This window comes from Tursiops truncatus, chromosome 11 (genome assembly GCF_011762595.2).
Source record: "Tursiops truncatus isolate mTurTru1 chromosome 11, mTurTru1.mat.Y, whole genome shotgun sequence".
NCBI classification, from domain to species: domain Eukaryota; kingdom Metazoa; phylum Chordata; class Mammalia; order Artiodactyla; family Delphinidae; genus Tursiops; species Tursiops truncatus.
This window is the reverse complement of record NC_047044.1, coordinates 51,724,022-51,746,004: the sequence shown is the minus strand read 5'-3', so window position 1 is coordinate 51,746,004 and position 21,983 is coordinate 51,724,022. Positions and strand designations below refer to the sequence as shown.

General features: G+C 36.8%; 1 protein-coding gene across 1 annotated transcript in view; it reads left to right on the top strand.

The window, feature by feature from the left end:
- TBK1 (TANK binding kinase 1) overlaps positions 1–21,983 on the top strand; it is a 38,924-nt gene that overhangs the window by 4,221 nt on the left and 12,720 nt on the right. Inside the window, exons 3-9 of the mRNA XM_019952261.3 lie at positions 2,379–2,519; positions 6,276–6,405; positions 8,490–8,671; positions 13,082–13,242; positions 16,144–16,254; positions 19,631–19,810; positions 21,599–21,795. Of these exons, the coding sequence (XP_019807820.1) occupies positions 2,379–2,519; positions 6,276–6,405; positions 8,490–8,671; positions 13,082–13,242; positions 16,144–16,254; positions 19,631–19,810; positions 21,599–21,795 (1,102 nt within the window). The remainder of the gene's footprint in view (positions 1–2,378; positions 2,520–6,275; positions 6,406–8,489; positions 8,672–13,081; positions 13,243–16,143; positions 16,255–19,630; positions 19,811–21,598; positions 21,796–21,983) is intronic.

Genomic DNA, 21,983 nt, shown 5'->3' with positions numbered 1-21,983 from the left:
AAGGATTTGAGAGGCATAAGAACTGACTTAAAATATTGCTAACACCCAGTTTAGTATTCAGTCCCTAGCAGTCTTCCCTGGGATGTGTTTTGAGAAACCATGTTTGTTCTCAGTGACATCAATTTCAAGGGTTTAGGACTATACCCCCCAAATCCTGCTTGCCCTTAATAACTGTTTGTTCAAGCATCTTTAACTATATTAGCTAAACCCTTTTATGTTACTGCTCAGAGTGATCCGGTCCCTAAGTTTACTATTTGTTATTCAAAGTATATTACTTACTTAATCTGTCTCTTTTTCATTAATTTGCCTTGAGCTGCTACTGTGTCTGGACGGGTGTATATGTGTGTGATAACTGAGGTGAAGTTAAAGGGGAGAGAGCTGTAGGAAGGACATGTTGACCTGCACGTTGTATATATATGTACACGTGCATCTCTAAATATTATTCATCATGCTTTGACTTAGAGACAGTGACCGATAGGTGACTGTGCAGTTGAATAGAGGGACAATGGGACATTCCCACACATATCCCAGTGATCTCACAGGTATGATGTAGACTACAAAAGGCGGGAAAATACTGGCCTGGGTCATAGTGGGTACATTGCAACATTGTGTTCTTTTCCCTGCTTGCTCCTCTGTTAGGATTCTTCTGATTTCAGACTAAGTTTGAGACAGTTGTCCTCAAGAAAAATCTCTCTGTTGCGTGGTATAGATTTGGCAGTGTCCTTACCCTGGCTGATCAAATGGGAAAACAGTGTAGTTGAGCTCTAGTTAAGTTGTTCCATTTTCATACTGTCTGAAAACAGTCAACGGGTCTTCTCCTCTGGAAAGAATATATGGATATTTGGTGTGGGGGGAGCGGGGGAGAGAGTGGGGAGTGATCACATAACACAGGTGGTGGTCTCCAAAGAGGGATCTTGAAGAGTGAGACTGTGATGCAGCTAAATGGTTTTAAGAAGAAGATTATGGAAATCTGAGGTGATGGCTGTAGGTGGTGAATCTGTGTGAGAAGCTGTAGAGAGGGCTTCAAAGCAGGAAGAGCACAGAGGTCCTAAAAGACAGAGACCCATGAAACATCTTTAGGCAGGGCATGCTTGAACCCGAGCTCACAGGAGAAACGAATAGTCTCTCCACTAACTCCAGGCAAGTTCAACCTTGGATTGTGGGAAAAGTAAGCTTAAATTCAGAGAATCTGGCCTGAGTGGCTGGAAAGAGGTGGGAGGGTCTGGAAGAGAGCCTCAAAGAAAGGTTAATTAAATGAAGACCATGACAATGTAATGTTTACCTGAAATTTAGCATGTATTTTGTACCTCTAGGATTCCCTCCCAACTATGGCTGCATTGTAATTCTGTGTTTAATCTACTTCAGTATGCCATGAGAGAGTGAGAGTTGGGGTGCTGCCGGAGCTTTGGTAGAGGAAAGGAAGTGTCTTTGATCCTTTAGAAATGATCTGCTAAGCAACAATCTGCCCTAGTCCTCTAGGTGAAGTTGCAGAAGGTTACCCGAGGCAGCAGTGGTGCAGTCCAATGAGGATGGTCTGCTTTAACCTTATTCTCAAATCCCAGCGCCCCCCCCCACATACATACACATTCTGTCCAGCTAGGGAATCTTTTTTTTTGAGGTACGCGGGCCTCTCACTGTTGTGGCCTCTCCCGTTGCGGAGCACAGGCTCCAGACGCACAGGCTCAGCGGCCATGGCTCACGGGCCCAGCTGCTCTGCGGCATGTGGGATCTTCCCGGACCGGGGCATGAACCCGTGTCCCCTGCATCGGCAGGCAGACTCTCAACCACTGCGCCACCAGGGAAGCCCCCAGCTAGGGAATCTTAAAGTTAGTTGCCTTACTTTGAGATTCTTACTAAAAATTGCATATGTGGAATATAATTTTTAATCTTTCATTTCCTACTTTGATTAGTTTAAAATTGTTAGGCCCTGGAGAAACCCTTGTGAGTTTCACTTTCTATTTCTTATTCAAAATACACATTCACATTTGGTACTGTTAGAGCTCTTCTGATATGTAAATGACTATCTTTGCCACGTGTATCATAAGGAAGCTTTATGATATAAAATATATAAATAAGGGAAGCTTTATTTATATATATATAAATATATAGAGAGAGAGGAAGCTTTATTTTATAAAATGAAAAAAAATAGCCTTTTCTACATTCCAAAGCATTCAATTTGAAAGAAATACTGAACAGTTGATTGATTTATTTCAGCTTAAAATAAAAAGGTCAGGAGTCGTAGTACAAATTACCTAATGCTTAAAAATATTCAGGGTGTTCTATAAAAAAGATAAATTGCTGTATCTAGTGCTAATGGTACCTTTTGTATCTTCTTTATAATATTATAAATAAATAAAACCTTTCTCTCTTTTTCTTAGAAAACTGGTGACTTATTTGCTATCAAAGTATTTAATAACATAAGCTTTCTTCGTCCAGTGGATGTTCAAATGAGAGAATTTGAAGTGTTAAAAAAACTCAATCACAAAAATATTGTCAAATTATTTGCTATTGAAGAGGAGGTAAGTAGTCAAGCTTTAATTAACGGTGTCATGTTTATTGTAGTTATTATGATTCGGGAGAAATAATCTAATATAAAAATCGTTTTATAAACAGTGGGCTTTTTAATGGTGAAAATTAGGGCTCATACCACCAAATATTTATTCTCAAAGATTCTTGAGCAGCTATAACAATGGAAATGAAGTCTCATGGAATCAGAAAAAGTATATAAGAAATAAAAGAATATAGAATATGGTTACTGGTATTATTACTGAAAACAAAAGCTAAAGTTAAATTGACATAATTATATAAGGATCAAGGAGAAAGTCAAACAATTCAAAGAAGGCTTTATAAAAAATAAAAATCCTTGGAATCCAGAGAGTGATATATGAAGTCCAGTTGTAAAAGACAGAATTGATTTTAGTGGGGAACAGTGAAAATAAAAATGTCATTAGAAAAATATAAATCCTGTTAGTGTGGGTAATCAATAAAATTACACCTTTTGAAAAACAGTTTGGCAGCTTATACTCCTCATACCAGTGATTTCTTTCTTTTTTTTTTTTTTTTTGTGGTATGCGGGCCTCTCTCTGTTGTGGCCTCTCCCATTGCGGAGCACAGGCTCAGAACACGCAGGCTCAGCGGCCATGGCTCACGGGCCCAGCCGCTCCGCGGCATGTGGGATCTTCCTGGACCGGGTCACGAACCCGTGTCCCCTGCATCAGCAGGCGGACTCTCGACCACTGCGCCACCAGGGAAGCCCCAGTGATTTCATTTTTAGTGATTACTTCTTAGGAAGTAATCAGAAGTGTAAATTATAATTTTATGCACAAAAATGTTCATTGCTGCCCTGTTTATAATAAAGAATGGTTAAATAAGTTAGAATGTTTGGCTAGTCACCCAGAGTTAGCTACACTCGAGGTTAAGAGCATAGCCCTCCAGACTGCCAAGTCTATTCGAAACTTCTGATGCAAGCTGCAGAGGAGTTTGGCAAACCATGCAGGTAGATACAGAAGTCCCCACCAGACTGCACATTGAGACACGAGCTGCAGGTTCAGGAGTCACCAGGGCTATCTTCCCTTAAGACCAACTGGCTGCCCATTCGGGGCTTCCCATGACTGCCCTCAGATTTGATAATTTGCTAGAATGTTGAATGACTCACGGAACTCAGGTAAGCACTGTACAGTTGATTCTTGAACAGCACAGGTTTGAGCTGCCTGGGTCCACTTAAAAATGTGCGTTTTTTCCACTAAATATGTACTACAGTACTACACAATCCGAGGTTGATTGAATCTGTAGGTACGGAACCACAGATACAGTAAAGTTATGCGTAGATTTTCGACTGTGCAGAGGGTCAGCGCCCCAACCCCTGCTTTGTTCAAGGGTCAACTGTACTTACATTATAATTTATATTTTAGTATAGCAAAAAGATATAAATCAGAACTAGCCAAAGGAAGAGATCCATAGGGCCATAGGGCAGAATATAGGAGGGTTCCAAACATGAATCTTCCTTGTCCTCAGGGATACATTATCCTCTTGGCATTGATGCACGGCAATACGCACAGAGTATTGCCAACCCTGGAAGCTCACCTGAGCCTTTGGTGTGCAAAGTTTTTATTGGGGCTCAATCACATACTGCCTGCATGGCTGACCTGTAGTCAGCCCTTCCCATAGGTTCTGATAATACTTTTAGCCTCCATTTCCTCTGGAAGTTGGAACGGATGTGCATGTCCAAAATCCCCATCATAAATCACATTGTTAGACTGTCACATGGCCAAAACCCACAGACAGAGACACTTCTAGCAGATAGGACATTCTAGAAGCCTAGCATATCACCTCCCAGTAGCCAAGGGCAATGACCGGACCTCTCTGGCTAAAATTAATTCTTTACTACACAGTGGTTAAGCAGTAATAAAGAGAGATATTTAACAAATTTCAATCACCTGGGAGCATGCTCGTGTATAATGTTCTGTGAGAAAATCAGTATTAAAAATATATATGCAGTGTGATCTTTTTCTTTTTTTAATTTTTTAAATTTATTTATTTATTTATTTATTTATCTTGGGCTGTGTTGGGTCTTCATTTCTGTGCAAGGGCTTTCTCTAGTTGTGGCAAGCGGGGGCCACTCTTCATCGCGGTGTGCAGGCCTCTCACTATCGGGGCCTCTCTTGTTGTGGAGCATAGGCTCCAGACGCGCAGGCTCAGTAGTTGTGGCTCACGGGCCCAGTTGCTCCGCGGCATGTGGGATCTTCCCAGACCAGGGCTCGAACCCGTGTCCCTTGCATTAGCAGGCAGATTCTCAACCACTGCACCACCACGGAAGCCCTGCAGTGTGATCTTGATATATACAGTACGGTATACAAAGTGTTAATGTGTCTGTAATAAGATTTTATACATAGAAAAAAGACTGAAAGGAAACACACCAAAATATTAACATAATTATCTCTGGGTGCTGGGATTATGGGTATTTCTCAAATTTTCAATTCATCAGCATTCAATTATTTCATTTTTTCAAAACAACAGTTTTTTTAAACATTTCTTTTATACTACTCAATCGTAGAGAAATTTAAAATATTTTATGGGTATATATTGGGGATATGTAGAAAGAATTATAAAAGGAAGGAAGAATTAAAAGTTGGATATGAATACTGGATTTAAGTCTCATTCATATTTTTGAGTTTCTGAAATGAGCACGTATCTTAGAATCAATGTGTATTGTAATTTGGTAATACTTCTTTTTCTCTATAAAGCTGTTATTAAATTGATGATGTGTCTTATATTCAGTGGTACATTAAAATTAAGGTTTAAAACAAATCAGCAGCTCAGATTCATATGAGCAGACTAGAACTTTGCTGCAAGAGGACGACTCAACTATTCTGCCACCTATTTATTTTTAAGGCTAGAACTCTGGGAACTCCTTGGCAGTCCAGTGGTTAGGGCTTCACGCTTCCCCTGTAGGGGGCACGGGTTCGATCTCTGGTCGGGGAACTAAGATCCCGCAGGCTGCAAGGCGTGGCCAAAAAAAAGTCTAGAACTCCATTCTTTGAAGTAAAAGTGCTTGTCACAGGAAGAATTTCAAGTTTAAGAGATTTGTTAGAAGAACTAATATCCTAAATAAATGTACGTTATGAATTAGAAATTAAACATAATTTTGAAAGAATCATTATAACATTGTAGCAGTGATTTTCTAATTAGACTTGCTGTGGTTTGTCTTCAAAGACAAACCCAGTTGTTTTTTTTTAAATTTATTTATTTTTGGCTGCGTTGGGTCTTTGTTGCTGTGTGCGGGCTTTCTCTAGTTGCGGCGATCAGGGGCTACCTTTTGTTGCGGTGTGTGGGCTTCTCATTGCGGTGGCTTTTCTTGTTGCAGAGCACAGGCTCTAGGAGCATGGGCTTCAGTAGTTGCGGCATGCAGCCTCAGCAGTTGTGGCTTGTGGGCTGTAGAGCACAGTCTCAGTAGTTGTGGTGCACGGTCTTAGTTGCTCTGTGGCATGTGGGATCTTCCCGGACCAGGGCTCGAACCCGTGTCCCCTGCATTGGCAGATTCTTAACCACTGCACCACCAGGGAAGCCTGACAAATCCAATTTTAATATGAATTTAGAAGATGTTAATTCTCATCTGTACAGTCAACAAATATTTAACAAACCCCAGGTAAAAAGCAATTTAAAGTGCCTTCATTATTGTAGTAAATCCAGCTTTTAAATGAAATCAGGTAAGTATTGGCATATAATAAAAATTTATTTTTTATATTGAGCCCCAATCAGTGATTTTTTTTTTTCAGGTAACAACGAGACATAAAGTACTTATTATGGAATTTTGTCCATGTGGAAGTTTATACACTGTTTTAGAAGAACCATGTAATGCCTATGGACTACCAGAGTCTGAATTTTTAATTGTTTTGCGAGATGTGGGTATGTTTGTTTATTTATATGATTATATATGTGTGTATATATAACTTAATGACATAAGAATTTTAAAAAATAAATTTCTTACATTCAAAGCCAAAGACCTTTATGGAGTGCTTTCTTAGATATGACACCAAAAGCGCAAGTACAAAAAGAAAAAAGATAAGTTTCATCAACATTAAAAACTTTTGTGTTTCAAAGGACAACATCAAGTAAAAAGACAACCCATAAAATGAGAGAAAATATTTGCAAACCGTACATCTGATGAGGAATTTTTATCCCAACAAAACAATAAAAAGACAACCCAATTTAAAAATGGGCAAAGGATTTGATAGACATTTCTCCAAACAAGATATACAAATGGCCAGCAAGTATATAGAAAGGTCATTAGTTGTTAGAGAAATACCAGTCAAAACAATTAAGAGCTGCCACTACACACCCACTAGGATGGCTAAAATCAAGAAGACAAAACAGAACCAAGTGTTGACGAGGCTGTGGAGAAATTGAACCCCTCATATACTGTTGGTGGTGGTGTAAAAATGTGCAGCCTCTTTGCACAACAGTCTGACAGTTCCTCAAAAGGTTAAACAGAATTACCATATGACTTAGCAATTCCGCTAGTAGGTGTTTATCTAAAAGAATTTAAAATCCACACAAAAACTTGTACCAGTATTTATAATAACCAAAAAAAAAAAGGAAGTAGCCCAGTATCCATCAACTGATGAATAGGTAAACAAAATGTGGTATGTCCATACAATGGAATATTATTTGTTCATTACAAGAGTGAAGTAGTGATACATGCTATAATATGGATATAACCTGAAAAATGCTTAGTGAAAAATGCCAGACACAAAAGGCCACAATATTTGTATGATTCCGTTTACGTGAAATGTCCGGAATAGGCAGATCCATAGAGAGAGAAAGCAGAGTAATGGTCAGGGCCTTGAGGGGAGGGTGGAGTCGAGGAGTGACTGCTAATAGACGTGGGGTTCTTTTTGGCGTAATGGAAGTGTTCTGAAATTGGTGGTGACGGTTGTACACGCTGTGACTCTTAACTACTTTAAAAAATGAATTTTATGGTATGTAAATTTTATCTCAACAAAGCTGTTATTAAAAAATATATGGCAACCAAAGGGAATAATATCTTCTTGGAAAGAAATGAATCAATATTCGAAGAATAGGAAAAGCCCAGTGATAAAGTATGAGGTTAGTGGGAATTCTTGAACTTGACACTGGAAGCAGTAGAGACTACTTAGGTGAGGGTAAAATGAAAAAGAAGCAATATATGCTACAGCCTAGTAAATCAAATAGAAGTTATAGATGATTGATGCCTTCCTAAGTATACTGGTAGTTCTGAGCTTTAGTAATTGATTGTTGATACCCCTAAACTTATTTTTATATGTCATACTTGGACATTCATCTGTCAGCTGTCAAACAAATGTTTCAGACTATCACTCTGTGACATTGCATGTCAGTTAGCCCAAACAGCTTAATTTCAGCAGTTTTGCCACCTTTGTCCTTAAAAAAAAAAAAAGAAAGAAAAGAAAATGGCATTTTTAGAAGAGCACTAAGCATATGAGAAATATATTTTTGTGGAAACAAGTCTGACACTTTGCCTTCTTCTATTACTTTTTTTTTTTACTATGTTATGTATTGAGTCCAGTTTACTCTTTTGTGGAATTTTTTTCCCAAGGTAAAAATGTAAAATTGTGGTGAAAGATTATCTTTCTTGGGAATCTTCATTCTTAAGTTTAAGCAGATGGCCCACAGGTGTATAACCAAAAGTAATTCTGGAGGTCATAGGCTTAAGACTGTTGTGTTCCATTTTCTTGATAGTGTTTAAGAGAGATTGGACTCTTCCTTAGACCATATTGGTCCTTATCATTCTAAAACTCCTCATTACTCAAACATGGAGTACAAAATGTAAGTATAATCTGTTACTTCTTTGATTAAAATGACTTTGGACCAACTTATGTAAAAACTTACACTGAGTGAAAATGAATTAATGTTAATTAGTGAGTCTGATGCACACATACATATGCATAGATACCTACATTATGATTTCCTGTGTTTTATATTTATTGTTGAAGTGGGTGGAATGAATCATCTCCGAGAAAATGGCATAGTTCACCGTGATATTAAGCCAGGAAATATCATGCGTGTAATAGGGGAAGACGGACAGTCTGTGTACAAACTCACAGATTTTGGTGCAGCTAGAGAATTAGAAGATGATGAGCAGTTTGTTTCTCTGTATGGCACAGAAGAATATTTGGTAAGTCATGTATCACTAATAATTTTATTTAAAGAAGTTGGATATATTGTAAATATGGATAATTGGTCAACCAGTTCACTATGAAATGTCAACTTTTATGGCAAAAATTAAATTTTCTATTCTAATGAATATGGTTTGTAATGAGGTATTAAATATCGGTTTCTCGGGGGTTATTTCTGTTAAAAATTCTTACAAGTTTTATAATAATCTTAAATAATTTTACTAATGTTATTCATCTATATTAAAAGAAAGAACTGTCTGTACACTCCAGAAACATCTAACTAGTAAAGGCTTCCTTACTTGGAACAGAGCAGTTAATACATTACAAGCTTGTTATAGTACTCTTCCCTGTAGAGGAAACTTCATTATAGTTCTGAAGCAGAAGATTCTCTTCAGGGAGGTTGGTTATTGAAAGACGAAAAGAATAGTTGTTAGAAACACACATAAAATTGAATGCCTCTAAAAGATCTAATTTGAAATGCTAGAAAACTAGAAAAGCTCTGTGGTTGAAACAGATTATGTAGATGTGTTTGTGTGAAGTTAGTAAACATTTGAAACACTTAAGAAAAGACACTGAAAAATAAGTATATTTAACTTGTAATCAGGAAGTTTATAATATACAGCTATCACTAATTGCTCATGGCTCTGGGTTTTGTTTTAAAAGTCTTAGAATCTGTGACTTTTTTCCCAACTGGATTCTGCCATTGTAATCTTATAACATGAATAAAGTCTACCTGGCCCCATAGCTTTATTCAGATTATACTAAGTCTGGCATGAATTAAGATGTCTTGTTCTATCAATATATCTCCCCAAATTAATCTATTATATTTTGATAGTCTTTATTAAGAATACCTAAAAATGGATTACATTCATCCAACAGTTATTTAGGTACCAGGCACTGTTCTAGGAACTGGGACTTCTGCGATGAACCAAATGTACATGATTTCTGCTCTTATGGAACCCACAATCTAGTGAGGACAACAGACAAGTAAATAAGATAAATTCAGATAATTAAAGTGTTGGAAAGACAATATTAGGTAATAAAATAGTGACTAGCAGGAGGAAGATAGCTGGGGGAAGCCTCCTTTCAGTCCTAAGTGAACTGACACTTAAATGATAAAAAGAAGCAAGCCATGCAGAGATTTGGGGGAAAAGCATTACAAGCAACTGCAAAGGCCTAGAAATAAGAATGACCTTGGATGTTTGAGAAACAGGGAGGATGACAGAATAGCTGCAATTTAGTGAGTGAAGAGGCAGGTGGTAGGAGTTGGAATTGGAGAAGTAAGCAGAAGGCAGCCGGAGCATACAGGCTAGTGGTTTCTACCGTGTATGATCGCCCCCTTTTTATAATAAATGTTTTACAATGTTCTTTTCAGTATCTTAAAAAGAAATTCTTAGATAATATAATCACCTGCATATCTAATTAAAAGAATAGCATAGTATCTTAATAATAATATAAAGGAAAATATAATAAAAATCATAGATAGTTAATATGTAAAAGTTTAGGAACACCTTCACTGGCAGAAAACGTAAGTAATCAGACGCTTTCACCTGTATGTAATAACACCTCCAGTGCACGTGCAGTGATAACTTGTATGTTGTATTGGTGAGTCACATATCACAGGTGTTGTGTTGTCACTGACATGATTTTCCAAAGCAGTGAATAATTCTTGATAAAGTTTCTAACTAAACAAAGTAGATTTACATGTACTGCATTCCTGTAGCTGCAAAAATACGTTGTTTACTTTATGTACAAAAATACATTGTTTATATATAAAACAAACTGAGATCATTATAAACCTCTTTCCTGCACAAATATCTGGCAAGATATTCAAAAGTCATGCAGGATGTCAGAAGCTTATTTTTCAGAACTGTTTCATATTTGACAGGATGTCTCTCATCTCTGGTCTCTGCCCACTAAATACCAGTAGCCCTTCCCAGTTACTGTGATAACCAAAAAAACCAAACCGCAGTACAGTACTAGCGTTCATGAGGTTGATCCCTATTACCAACTGTCAGTCTTTCACATACTCTCCTAGGACCACAGGTTAGCTTTTGCCTCTAACAGACTTTTAAAATGGAAAGAACGAAACATTTAAACATTATTTAAATTATTAAATAAATTTACTCCAAGTCCATGCTGTTCTGTTGGCTAAAATTTTACTCGGATCTGTTTTTCCTATTTCAGATTATGCCCAGCCCTGTTTTCTAATACAGTACACCACATTTATAAAATGAGACACATAATGGCCTGAAGCTCAGCAATCTAGAAATATTTATGTATTTAAATGAAAACTTTTCTCATTTTGGAATTCCCAGACCAGATGTTGAATCTTCTCCTTTTTGTGTGTTAAAGACCAAAGGAAACACCAGCATTTTTTCTTCTGCCATTTTTAATATGATGGCTATCTTAATAATATCTGAGAACTTGCAGTAGGTTTGTCCTTATGCTCCTATCTCAGATGCAGACGCCCAGGCCCAGTAATACTGATCCCTACACAAGTACAAGTAGCACATTTGAGACAGTGCCACTGGGCACAGATACGTCAGACCAGCATGTGTCAGGCCACAATCAGTCCGTCACTGCCCAGGGAAGGCCTTCCAGCTGTACCAATTAGGCAGTGTATTATTGCACCGTTTGAGGAGGTCCCCCTTTGTCTCCTTCTAGAATCGCTGTATCTCCTCTTCCCAGGTTGGCGGCCTCATGTTCCAGAAGATATCAGGCATGTCCAGGTACTCTTGGCCTCTTCACAGCACCTTGATACACTAAGTACTGGCTGCTGGGTCAAAGGTCTGGCCAGCGCTTCTTTGGCCAGTAGTTGCTTTAGGTGCTCTGCCACAGAACCAGCAAGACCACTCAGCCCCCATGTGTCTGGTAGGCATGTTGGGACACTCACTTAAGCTCCTCATGCTTATCACCTCTTCTGATTTCTCATTAAAATGTATTTCCCAAAAGAGTCCCACCCATCCCCCCAAAAAATAATAATCCAGGGCTTGTGACCCTTTGAGAGTCAGATTCATAAACTGCATCATTTAGAAACACCCTCCCATCACTGTTATCTGCATGGGTTCCCAGTCCCTTGGGTCACTGCCAAATACCACAATGTCGTAAGGCATTGTTTTCGTTTGGCATCATTTGGGAGATGACTCTACTTTGATCGAGAGTACACTCTTGTAGCTTTATCTTCGAAAAATCTTTTAAGTTCCAGCGCATAACTAACATAAAGACAAATGTCACGAGGCTAAGCATGTATGACCTCTGGTTGTCCTCTGCAGAGCTTAATGTCCATCACAGTCTCTGTCTGGATCTGTAAGCTCCTAAGCCATGCCCTATAAGTTCCACCTGTTCTCCACAACTGTATCATAGTGTATTCTGTGCTTAAGGATGTGTGTTTAACATCAGACCAGCTACTTGTCTCAGTTGCTGTATCCCCCAGTGTACCTAGTCAGGCTAGTCCTCCGAATTAATTCTAGAAAATTAAATTTTCATCTCAGAGCCTATATGACTTGCTCAGCTGGATTGCGTGTGAGAGATGAGGGAGAGGAGTCAAGGCTGCCTGATATGTTTTGGGTATGAGCGACTGGGTAGATGATGGTACCATTTACTTAAAGGATAAAGATTAGAAGGAAACAGGTTTGAGTCAGAAGACCAAGGATCTATTTTGGATACCTTAAATTTAAGCTACCTTTTAGACATTCAAGAAAACAGTAGGATATATGAATCCAGAGCCCAGGACAAGAGATAGTTTGGGGAGTTAAAGGATATAGGTAATATTTAATGCCATAGGCTTGAATGGGAGATGAGGAAATAAGGCAGTTGTAAGTGTGGACAGCTATTTTGAGTTTTGCTATGGAGGGAAGCAGAGATTTGGGTGATAGCTACAAGGGGATGTAGGGTCTATTTACGGTTTTTTTTTTTAAATGGGAGATATTAAAGCATGTGTGTACGCTGAAAGGAATGATCCATACAAAGGGAAATTGATGCATACAATAAAAGTGGTAGTTACAGGAATTGATTTCTAGAATTGGTGAGATGATATGATGGGCCCCACAACACAGATGGAAAAGTTAGCCTTTGATAGGAGCAGTTCCATTATAACTGGAAAGTAGGCTTAGCTCTGGACACAGATTCAGGTAGGTTGGTATTTGGTAACAGACATAAGGGAGAGTTGATCTCTGATTTCTTCCATTTCCTCGTTGAATTATGAAGTGAGGTCATGAAAATTGAGGGTCGAAGGAGACGGTGTTGGAGGTTTGAGGAGAACGGGCAAGATGTGAAATAGCCTCTTCAGATTGGGAAAGTGAAATAATTAGGAAAATATAATAGAATTTCCAGGCATCATTGAATACCCATTTTTGTGTAATGTATTATAGAACACAAGTTAGTAGCTTTTTCTTTTCTTTTTAAAGCATCCTGATATGTATGAGAGAGCAGTGCTGAGAAAAGATCATCAGAAGAAATATGGAGCGACTGTTGATCTTTGGAGCATTGGAGTAACATTTTACCATGCAGCTACTGGATCACTGCCATTTAGACCGTTTGAAGGGCCGCGTAGGAATAAGGAAGTGATGTAAGTGGTTTCTCCATCTAAAATTAGAAATAATTTTTTAAATGTATCTCTATCTTATTTTGTTTCATCATGTTAGAGGGGTACGCTACTGAAAATTGATCTAGCCATCATTTCTGATATTTTAAGCTATTTGGTTTTTTAATAAGAATGCAGCCTTATCAGAGTGTATATAGGCATACTGTTTCATACCATGTTTAACTATCTTATGTACAAAGCATAAATGGCATCCAGTCTTTGATCCATATTAAAAATATACTGCTTTCTGGAGTTTATTTCAGTGCACTGTATATTTAGTTTTCTGTGTCCTTATCAGGTTTTTTCCTCCATGTAACCAAAAAAAAAAATAGAACTTCTGTGGAGTACTAGAACCATTACTGGATCAAAAAGAAATACAGGGGCTTCCCTGGTGGCGTAGTGGTTGGGAGTCCACCTGCCGATGCGGGGAGCGTGGGTTCGTGCCCCGGTCCTGGGGGTCCCGCATGCCCGCGGAGCGGCTGGGCCCGTGGGCCATGGCCACTGGGCCTGCGCGTCCGGAGCCTGTGCTCCGCGGCGGGAGGGGACGCAGCAGTGAGGGGCCCGCATACCGCAAAAAAAAAAAAAAAAAAAAATACGGTTCTTACCCTGAACTGACCTGATTTCTTTAACCATTTCAAAAATAACGTTTAATGTAATATTACATTTTTTTCGTGTTGCAGTTTCAGTCCAAAGCCTGAATGCATTTTACTAGTACATTATACGTTTATGTACTGACATAATTATTAGGAAATAATTACTGTGTACAGAGTCACTACTGTAAACCAAATAATGGAAGAAAAGAGGGATGGATTTTTAGATGTGAAATCTATTATAAAATTCATCCATACATTGGCCACACTTTTTATGTTAAAAGAAATTAGTGAATGACCTTGCCTTATGAGAAACAGCCAACCTATGTACACATAAAACTATGAGGTTATGATTGTTTGGTTTAGTGAAGTAACTCATTTGACAGCCTAACATGTTCAACCATTCTTTTAGATCTTAACATTTCTCTCAGAACTTTATATATATGTTTGACCCTGCCCTTTATAAGCAAACATAATAAAGTAATAATCACAACTGTAAATATACAATCTTTTATCTAATCTCATCTCAGAAAATTAGTAGAAGCATATTTTCTCTTTTGTTTGCGGAAGTAAACCAGTTCAACTGGTAACGATGACTTTTGCTAAAACCTGGGTATCTAAATGTTTTCCAGCAAGGACAGTGTACAAATTCATGGGAAGAAGTTATCCATTACTGTACTGATGATTTTGGTATAGCATCATCTTGAGACTGCTTTACAGCAGTGTCCTTTTTATAAAATCTCCTCATTAATGAAGGCTAAGAGTCAATTTCTGTTTTTCCTCATTAAACATAAAGTGTGTCCAACAATTAATCATGTTTTTATTGTCATAGGTGTTTTAAAACAGTATCAGCATGTCTTGCTCCCCTAAAAATAGATTAAATAAAAGTGTGATGCTCCCTAATAAAGGAAACATGACTTATAAGCAACTAGGAATACCTGATGATTTTATCTGACCACCATGTGGGCAGATAATACCATTAGAAGAATTTTTTTCTTTATTTGCACAGAAACTCAACTGTTTATGAATACTGATGCTAATGATTGTTCAGAAGCGCTTAAAGAAGTAATAATGACTGTTTTACTTTACTATTGAGTGATGTATTCATCTCACATTATAGCCATGATGATCCCTCAGCATCTCATTTACATGTTAATAAATGTATTTGTATGGATCTTAACAAAATTAGTTAAGTTTTTTTCAAGAATTTATAAGCGTTACCTTGATTAAGAATTGTCATTCATTCTATTCACTTCTCTTTTCTTGCATTAATCTCACATATCTCTGCTTATTTCTCCACAATCAAATGGTTCTCACATGAATGCAACTTATTTTTCACATTAATTTCCATCTTCTCTGAAAAATCTCTTAAGGCAGAAATCCTGGCTGCCTCTACTGAAGAAGCAGCAAGCGGTCCAAATCAGTTGTACTGGTTTCTTCTGCTCTTTTAAAGAATATATTAATTTGCTCAGAGCACATTTATGTAGACATTAAACAAACCAAAAAAATTATGCCAGAAATAATATTTATAAACTTATGTAAGATTCTGCTGTGTTATGATTTACATTTTCATCTGGAAGGCATGAACCTTGTTTTCCTCTCCTACTTTATGGTTTTGTTTTGGAAAGTGCTGACACCTGAAAGGCTGCCTTGCCTCTATCATTATTAGTATTCTCTAGCTTCCCATCCATCTCTTTCTTTAAGTCATCTTTATTTTTGTCACCTTCCTCGAGAAGCAGATTAAGTTTTGACTTTTAATTTTGGTACACACATCTATTCCTATATGTGTGTATATGTTTTCAATATGCAAAAATTTTCTGTTACTGTGCTATGTGTAGTTTTATCTTTTTTTTTTTAAAGAAAGCTATTGTTCATTCTCCAGTAATTTCATGGTCCAGTTGACTGTGCCTTTGGATAATCTGGGTAAGAGGGATTAGATGCTTTTTTTATGGTCTAGAGATATTCTGTAACATAACTTTTTTTGTGTTTGCTCAATTTTTTCAGATGGAAAAATTAATATTTTTGTTGTGAACATCAAGATGCTGTTTTATGGCACTGTGAGAACCCAAATGAAAATTAATTATGGCATAAGTAAAGTAATCGTACAGCCACTATTCCACTTCAGTCAGTCAGATTCAAAGTATTTTGATTGTTTTATGGATCCTGTGAACATCAATCACAAAGTTTCGTCTAGTAGATAATTGTAGGTGCAACTGAGGAAATATTTTTGCAAAGCCCATTGATAGGCTATGCAGTAACAAACTACTTATTTTAATCTGCTTTTATTCCCCCCAAGGTATAAAATAATTACTGGAAAGCCTTCTGGTGCAATATCTGGAGTACAGAAAGCAGAAAATGGACCAATTGACTGGAGTGGAGACATGCCCGTTTCTTGTAGTCTTTCTCGGTAAGTATAGTGTACCCAGTTCTCTTCTGCACTTTGGTGTTTGGAATCTTTGTTGACTAAAGTCACAAATACTTAAGCGTAGTTTTGTTTTGTTTTGTTTAATGTTTCAGTAGATATTATTAAACCATATGCCTTGATTCGTGATTTTCATCTTTGGCAATATAAAGATCGATTTGGGTCTATGTAAATAATTTTGCCAGATCTCTTTTAGGACATAGAGTGTACATACATCTTTGAGATTGCTAATCACTGGTCTTGGAATTGTGTGCTATGTGGGGATCCAGCTAAGGACCTTGGTATCTCTTGTGCTGACCTTCATAATGACATAGCACAAATAGTGGCACAGATAGGAATAACTAGAGTTCTAAAAAACAAACACTCAAGAAGTTTGATATTTTCCTCATTTTCAAAAAGTAATCATATTGTTCAAAAGGTGAGAAATAACAGTTTTCGGGACTTCCCTAGCGGCACAGTGGTTAAGAATCCACCTACCAATGCAGGGGACACGGGTTTGAGCCCTGGTCTGGGAAGATCCCACATGCTGTGGAGCAACTAAGCCCATGCACCACAACTACTGAAGCCCGCGCACCTAGAGCCAGCCCATGCTCCACAACAAGAGAAGCCACCGCAATGAGAAGCCCATGCACTGCAACGAAGAGTAGCCCCCACGAGCCGCAGTTAGAGAAAGCCCGCACACAGCAACAAAGACCCAATGCAGCCATAAATTAATTGATTAATTAATTAAATTTTTAAAAAAGAAAGAAAAACAGTTTTCTACTACTTTTTCCAGCATTTCAAATGTTCATATAGGTCTTACTTATTATGGCAGCCAGAACTCAAATTATATATGAATCCTGTTATCACAAAGAGAGATTTAAGGTAAAAGAAATTAAAAGTAGAGGGTAAATTTTTTTTCTGTTGCTATATCTTTTTTTTTTTTGAAGTATATTTGATTTACAAAGTTGTGTTAATTTGAGAGTAAATTATTAGATTTTACTCTAGAAATAAAACCAAGACACTCATCAATATTTAGAATTTGTAATTACTGAATTAACTTCTATTTTTCCTGAGTGTAGGAATTGTATAATCCACAAGTGAACACACACAGGTTATGATTTACTGGCTTAATGCCTTTTATAATCTGTGGGTGCTCTTTGTATTACTTTCAACATATAAGTAAATAAATATATTTATTCAGAATATTTATTTAAACTATATATATATCACAAGCTAATAAAATATGTCCTATTATTTTATATATTGCTGTGAAAACTCATTTAAACTGGTAGTTCCAGTGCTGAAATCATTTTTGAAAACCACTACCCTGACAGTTTCATTTTTCTGTGTTACTTAAAGAAAAGTCTCCAGGGCTTCCCTGGTGGCGCTGTGGTTAAGAATCTGCCTGCCAATGTAGGGGACACTTCGATCCCTGGTCCTGGAAGATCCCACATGCCACGGAACAACTAAGCCCGTACACTTCAACTACTGAACCTGTGCTCTAGAGCCCACGAGTCACAACTACTGAAGCCCAAACGCCTAGACCCCGTGCTCCACAACAAGCAAAACCACTGCAATGAGAAGCCCACACAGCTGCAACAAATAGTAGCCCCGGCTTGCCATGACTAGCGAAAGCCTGTGCGCAGCAAAGAAGACCCAGTGCAGCCAAAAATAAATAAAATAAATTAAAAAAAAAAAAAGTCTCCAAAATAAAATTGTGTCATGCAACTAGAATTATCAAGAGAAGGTCACTTTATTGGAGAGCAGAAATTTAATATTATAATAGTGATCTGTGTTAAATTTTGATTTGGAAAATACTCATTTTGGAGATCTCAGGCAAAACTGATAACATTTAAAGGGGTCAGGAAATGAGCACCTGCTGTTTAATAACTATATTGCTGACACGCAGACTCAATAATTTGACAATCTGAACTATATATTGCATATTTCAGGAGGGTAACAGGCCTTATTTATCTAATTATTCTTTAGTACACCAAGTTATAAATTTTTTGATAAAAATTGCTCAGGTATCAGAAAGTATATTATATGATTTTTTTTTTAATAGTAAGGACTTTAAGTACTACCAATCAGCAATAAAATCAACTACCAAAAATGTAACAACCACAGAAAAAAGATAACCATCCTCTTTCTTGTATGTATTAATTAGTCAAGACTGGATAGCCAATGAGAAAAACCTAACCCAGTTCGTTAAAGTGAAACAAGATTTAAGTGAAAAATAGATAGACATTATAATTCAAAGTTCACATGTGTATGTAACTCGGAGCCCAGTGGAATCCTCAGATTCAGACTGTCATGAAGACTTGGTCTCTTCAAATCATTCAGTTCTGCTTTTCTCTGATTTGTTTACTTTCAGCCAGGCTCTTTCCTGGCAGCCACAAGATGGCTGCTGGCATTCCCAGATTCACATTCTCACAGCTTTGGAAGCTCAGTGGAAAGACAGACTTTCTTTCTCGATAGTTTAGCAAAGAGTTCTGGGTTGATTCTTATTTAACAACTTACATGCTACCACCTGGCCACTTCTGACCAATCATAATCACCAAACCTGACTGTCATGCCCATCTATGCACAGGGAGTAGAGTTAGAGAGTAGAGAGGTGTGGATTCTCTTACAAAATGAGGGAGAATAGATACTTATTAGGCAAAAATTTTAATGTCCACTGCATACCTTAAAAACTGTTAACAGGCACGGAATTATTCCAGTGTCTGTCGTGTAGTCAAGAATATATTTTTAAGACTACTTGAAATTCCATAATTGAGTCTATTTAAGCAGATTTTAAAATTCAGTGAAAGCATGAGAAAGAATAAAGGTCCTTCCACTCTTTTTTTTTTAATGTTTAAGTTTATTAGTCAAAGATTATTCCTAGTTGAATTGGCATTCATTGATTGCTAAATGATTATAGTAATTTTTCTTTCTAAAGAAGTGTACTACAAAAGGCATATGAATTCAACATAAAAAATTACGTATTGGAGTGACGTATTAAAAGGACATTAATGACCCTGAAATTAAACCATTATCTTATCCTCATGACCACAGGGTTCCAATCAACTTATCTCACCTGGATAGCATGTATATACAATGTTAGAATATGTTTGGAAAAGTGAGGAAACTTGGGAAGGAGAGAATCAAAGAAAATAATCTGTAAAAGCTAACATAAAAATACCGTAACCCCTGGTTCATTGACAGGCAATATTAAATCAAGGTTACCTGGCTTTCTGAAAAGTTGGCAGATTTTTTACAATTTTAAATTAATCTAATCTAATAATAGTTCCTTTGATTTGTTGGTAAATATTATGATTTTGTACCTAGACAGAATATAACACATTCACTCTTCATGTAACTTTTTTCAATACTATTTTAGGGGTCTTCAAGTTCTACTTACCCCTGTTCTTGCAAACATCCTTGAGGCAGATCAGGAAAAGTGTTGGGGTTTTGACCAGTTTTTTGCAGAAACAAGTGATATACTTCACCGGATGATAATTCATGTTTTTTCGCTACAACAAATGACAGCTCATAAAATTTATATTCATAGCTATAATACGTAAGTACCTCTTTATATTTTTTTCCTGTACTGTAATGTCTTGTTATATAATAATTACGTATCTTCATAAATCAGGAGAGGAAGTAGAAAGGATGTCCCAGCTTCACCAGAGGTGCCCACTTTCTGCTTAGAAAACGTTTGAGTGCTGAGTAAATTCCTTTTCACTTATCTTTGGAGTAAAAGGATTAGTTTTCTAATTTTCTAAAATTTACAGGTAAATTAGCTTGTTCTTACATTGCAAGTTTTACAGGACTATTTTCCTTTCTGTGCTTTCTCTTAAATTACATAATCACATAACTACAAATAGCATTTACTAGTAAATGGGCCATGTTTTATTAAGAATATTGTCTTGTCACTTAAAAAATATTAAAGTGTAAGTCTTAAAGATAGTTAGTGTAGTTATTATTTGCATATGTGGCATAAAGCCCTTATTGAGTACTAGGGAAATAACCATTTGTTTTATCTTAAAAAAACACATTACACCCATGTGATAAAAATCTACCTATGTGATAAAACTACATAACTAAATCATACACATCCTTACATGTGGAACTAGGGAAATCTGAATAAAATAGGTGGATTATACCAGTGTCAAGATCCTGATTGTAATATTGTACTATACTTATGCAAGATGTTACCATTGGGGGAAACTGAGTAAAAGGTATATAGTGTCTCTCCATATAATTTCTTTCAACTGCACATGAATCCACAAAGATCTCAAAAAAAATGTTTTTTAAAATGAAAGGGAAAAAAACATTACACCCTTTCTATATGCCTTAATTGCTGTTTGACAAGACTCAGCAGTTTTGATGCCTCATAAAACTCAAAAAGAGACTTTCACTGATAATTTATTAAGGAATAAAATCAATTAGATGGAATAATATTTTAGACATTTTTGTCTAATCTATATCTAACAATATTATAAACATTAAATATAATGTAAATATAATGAATAAAATAATATTCATATAACGTTGGTTAAAATATATTATTCATTTTTATTTTGGTGCTTAATAGCCTGAATAGATATGTACCATAGGTGTTGGCCACTATTTCATCTTAAGAGTGCATGAACATAAAAAGCCCACCCAAGCCTGAGCCAAAAATCACAGCAGAGGCTTTTTGAAAGTGGCTTTTTTTTTGTTTGGAATCACAACATTGCTGCTGGAACGTTTATTTGATTTCATGAATCTGTTTAGGGAGAATCTACCTTTTTCCCCAAAACATCATTTTGAAAATGCCTGATTTTATTAATTCATTTAACAAACATTACATAGTCATATTGTAAGTATTGTTCTCAGTTCTTTATATATTTAAATCATTTAGTCCTCACAGCAATTCTGTGAGGTGGAGACTGTTATTCCCATTTTATAGATGAAGAACCTCAGCACAGAGGAGTTAAGTAACTGAAGGTAATACAACAATTAAGTGGTAAGTGGAAGAACTGGAATTTGAATCCAGCTGTTCTGATTCCAGAGTCTGTGCCCTTAAACTCTCTGCCATATTGGCTCCCTGTTATTAAATATTAAAACTCCTGTGTATTGCACATATCCAATATAGGTATCAAACATAAAAATACTTTAGAATTGATTGCTGTATAGGCAGATTATGTGGAATTTTCAATTTAATAGACTTTATGGTATCCACATCAACAGAGCAGCATTTCTGTGGACTGGTCATGATCTGAAGTATCACTGAGAAATAGATGTTGTGGCCCTCGTTAAAAAAAATTTTTTTACCTCTTTTTTTATCCCAATTATGTTGTCCTTTTGGATTTTTCTCACACAGTGCTACTGTATTTCATGAACTGGTGTATAAACAAACCAAAATTATTTCTTCAAATCAAGAACTTATATATGAAGGACGACGTTTAGTTCTAGAACCTGGAAGACTGGCACAACATTTCCCTAAAACTGCTGATGAAAATCCCATCTTTGTAGTAAGCCGGGAACCTCTGAGTACAATAGGATTGATATATGAAAAAAGTAAGTTGGGATTTTTCTTATTGTTCTTACTAGCCATTTAAAAAAAAAAAACCCTGAGAATTCCCTGGCGGTACAGTGGGTAGGATTCCACACTCTCACTGCTGAGGGCCCAGGTTCAATCCCTGGTCAGGGAACTAAGATCCCACAAGCCATGCGGCACGGCCAAAAGAAAAAAGAAAAAAAAAACT